The sequence below is a fragment of the Myotis davidii genome, unplaced genomic scaffold, assembly GCF_000327345.1.
Source record: "Myotis davidii unplaced genomic scaffold, ASM32734v1 scaffold233, whole genome shotgun sequence".
Lineage (NCBI taxonomy): Eukaryota > Metazoa > Chordata > Mammalia > Chiroptera > Vespertilionidae > Myotis > Myotis davidii.
The window spans coordinates 2,707,154-2,711,054 of NW_006285917.1; the positions used below are offsets into that span (position 1 = coordinate 2,707,154).

Genomic DNA, 3,901 nt, shown 5'->3' on the forward strand with positions numbered 1-3,901 from the left:
TTTTTCTACTTTCCTACAGAAGTCAGGTCTCTGTGACTTCAGGATGGACCAGTAAAGAGTTAAAGGTTCAGATGTTTCCATCACTTATTTGTGTCATGTAACCAAAGCCCTTGCATCAACAGGCTGGATTTTTTACTTTTCATCAAGCTGTTTCGTTATCATGTAGCTATAAAGCCACAGCTTGTACCATAGCTGGCACACGAGGATGTTATCCACTTTGCACACCAGGATGTTACTAAACATGAATCTCATTTGAAAATGAAAAACTTTTAAATTTCATAATAGCAGCATGAGTTTTAGGGATTATCAAGTTTTATAAATATATATGTATAGATATAAAACCACAGATACATACATATAATATATTTTTTGTTATATGTTTGTCTATAAAATTACTTTTTCTACACTGTGATGAATTCAGCTGTTATAGTCCAAAGAATTCTTCATATCTTGGTATGTTTTTACTAAGTAGATACAAAAAAGAAAATAGGAAAGACAAGTGATTTTTTTTTCTCCTAATAGTCTGGTCATTTAGAAAAATAATTTAAAACTACATTATGGACTTGTATGCATGCATATATGCATAACCAATGGACATAAGACACTGGGGGGTAGGGGAGGCTAGGGGACTGTTTAGGGCAGGGGGAAAAAATTGACACATATGTAATACCCTTTGTAATACTTTAAGCAATAAATAACAACAACAAAAAGAATAGGATGCTTAGTGACTAGAGACTGAAAAGGCAGATTGTGTCCAGGAGAAGGGGTTGGGACTTTATTAGTAAGTAGAGTAAATCTGATTACAGGAATTCTCTCTCCCATTCTTATTAACTATTTTAAACTGTCAATATTTCCTTTAAACCCTATGCAACCTCTCATTCCCTTCAATAAGATTTTAAACTTTCTACATTATTGAAAACTAGAGACTGTTAGGTATTATCTTCCTCAGCTTCCCACTCCCTATCTATAAACTTATCCACGCCCAACGGCCCCTATTTTCCCAATGTTTTGGGGAACAAGAAGCCCGTTTCCTATTAGAGACTACATCTTCCAAGACTGTGTTCTATTTTGTTTTCTGTTCTTCCTCATTTTCTACCTTCATCTCCCCTTCTTCTGGGCTTCCCTCCCCCCATATTACAAAAATGCTTATTTTCACCCATTTTCTTTATTTTATTTTTATTTTTTTAAAAATATATTTTATTGATTTTTTACAGAGAAGAAGGGAGAGGGATAGAGAGTTAGAAACATCAATGAGAGAAATCAATCAGCTGCCTCCTGCACGCCCCTTATGGGGGATGTGCCCGCAACCAAGGTACATGCCCTTGACCGGAATCGAACCTGGGACCCTTCAGTCCGTAGGCCGACGCTCTATCCATTGAGCCAAACCGGTTCGGCTCACCCATTTTCTTTAAATAAGCCCGGGTGAGAAGTCTATGCTCATTGCCTCCATTTCCCACTCAATATAACATCCATCCTTACCCTGGACTGAAACGTGTCTTTAAAGTTCTCAGGGCTTTAGATTGCCAAATTCAACAAACTTTTCCACTTCTGATCTCACGAAGCATCTCTGTTAAATTGTAATCTATCGATCACTTCCCTACCTTCTCTAACCCTTGTGTTCTCTTGGCTTCACTGAACTCTTGGTTCTCTTAGCATCGCTAATGGCCACTCATTTATTTTCCTTCATGAGCTTCATCTCTGCTGCCCATGGACACCAGTGGTTGTGTCTTTGGCCCACTGTTCTGTCACTCGACACAATATTTTTGAGTAATTTCATTATTTCAATCACCACTCCTCAGCTTAGCGCCTCTTCAGTGAGCTATCATTTGATTGTATGTGTGCCTAAAAGACCTACCCTATTTGGTTATCCAACAAATAATTCCACTAGGTATATCCAAACTGGAACATACTTTTCTTCAAATGCCCTTTCTTCTTAACTGCTCCCTCACCAACACACACATACATCACCTGAAAATCTCCGCTGAACCTCTGGGTTGGGGTAGATCTGTGTCCTCCAAAATAAGCCAGCATATCTCAGTTATGAAATATTGCCATCAATGTTATTATGTAAGTAACTTTTTAATGTGTCGGGCTGGTCCACTACACTGTAAGCTTTTAGGACAGGGATGGTATTTGAATCATCTTTTAACCTCTAGGATCTAGCATAATCCTTGACACATGGCAGGCACTCCGTGAGTAATGAGAGCTATGTTTTAGGAAGCCATCTGCTGACAGTATATAAAACACAAAGCAGGGGGAGGACCAGAGGGAATAAAACTGTGGTGGATAACTGTAGAAGAACAAAATTATACAAGTCTGAAATAAGATCAGATGAATAAGAAGGGAATGGACATGTGAGATTCTGTTATGATAAAATGAACAGGACTAGCAAAAGACTGAACTGGGAAGAGAGGGGTGCAAAAAAGACACACAATGGCTCCAGCTGGGTGGCTCAGTTAGTTGGAGCGTCATCCTGTACACCAAAAAGATGGCAGGTTCGATTCCCAGTCAGGGCACATACCTGGGTTTTGGGTTCAATCCCTAGTCAGGGTGCCTGTGGGAGTCAACCGATCTCTGTCTCTGTTGTCTCTGTCCCCCTCTTCCCTTCCTCTCTCTCCATGATCAATAAGCATATCCTTGCCCTCGCTGGTTTGGCTCAGTGGATAGAGTGCTGGCCCATGGACTGAAGGGTCCTGGATTCTATTCTGGTCAAGGGTACATGTCTCAGTTGCAGGTTTGATCCCTGCCTGGTCAGGGCACGATCAGGAGGCAACCAATGGATGTGTCTCTCTCACATCAATATTTCTCTCTCTCTTCCCTCCCCCACTTCCCTTCCATTCTCTCTAAAACTCAATGGAAAAAATATCCTCAGGTGAGGATTAACAAACAAAAAAAGTAATGAATCAAACCTGGGAAACAGGAAGACACTGGATACAATGCCATAACCAATAACTGTAATCTATTCTATACCTTACAAACTTTCCAGCATTTCTTTAAAATGGGGAATTAAATGGCCTAAAAATTGGATTTTAGTGGCTGGTGTTCTTTGAAATAAAAAATGTTATGTGATATTTACTGTAATGCTCAATAATTATCCATAAGTGCTCCCCCCTCTCTTTCTCTTCGTTTTCCCCATTTACCAAAGTTGGGTAGCGTGGAGGCTTTTAACCTACCATGGGCTGACTTATCAGCGTGACACTATGTATCTAGAATAATTACTAGAACTCGCCACATTCCAATAAGGCGACCTAAAGAGTTTCATCACATTTTTAAATCTACAGTTACATGCAATTCTTTAACAGGGGTGTTGGTGCTAAATTCGCATGTTCAGATGCTAAGAGGGGAACAGTTCTGCCTGATGTTTTAGAACACAGGCTCGCTGAGGAGACAGGCTTTCCGCCGCAGTACGTCTGCCAAAGGTCGTCACATCGTCCTAGGCTGCCTTTGAACAGCAATGGTCCTAACATGCCGGTAACTCTTCCTCCCAGAAGAGAACAACCGGGGGGAGCATGGGGAGGCAGGCCCTAGGAGGCAGGGATGGGTCTGGAAAATGTAAAGCCAAAGAGGAATACGAGAATGAAGTGAGATCAGGAAAACCAGAACTTCTTAAGCCGTCTGACCCAGCACAGAGAGTTTACCTGATTCATGATGGAAAATTTCCTCCCGATCCTGTTGTCTGGCAGCCGAATGCCCTTCCTCCTCATCCCGTCTTCCGACTCGGACTTGAACACCTTCTCAGGATCCCCTTTCTCCTCTCCTTCAGAGAGTTCCTTTTGCTTCCTCTTCCGCCTCCGGTTCCGTCTTTCCTTCGCACTCTTGGAACTGAGCTTAGACATTTCCGATGAGCTCCTAGGGGAGCCTCCCTCTTCTTCACCTTCTTCCTCGATGGCATCTTCTGAGA

At 41.6% G+C, this 3,901-nt stretch overlaps 1 protein-coding gene across 1 annotated transcript in view; it reads right to left on the bottom strand.

Moving 5' to 3' along the window:
- The window catches only part of LOC102757875 (sodium channel protein type 8 subunit alpha-like), a 99,887-nt gene that overhangs the window by 41,013 nt on the left and 54,973 nt on the right, over window positions 1-3,901 (bottom strand). The window contains exon 12 of the mRNA XM_015559559.1: window positions 3,639-3,895. Coding sequence (XP_015415045.1) covers window positions 3,639-3,895 — 257 coding nt within the window. The remainder of the gene's footprint in view (window positions 1-3,638; window positions 3,896-3,901) is intronic.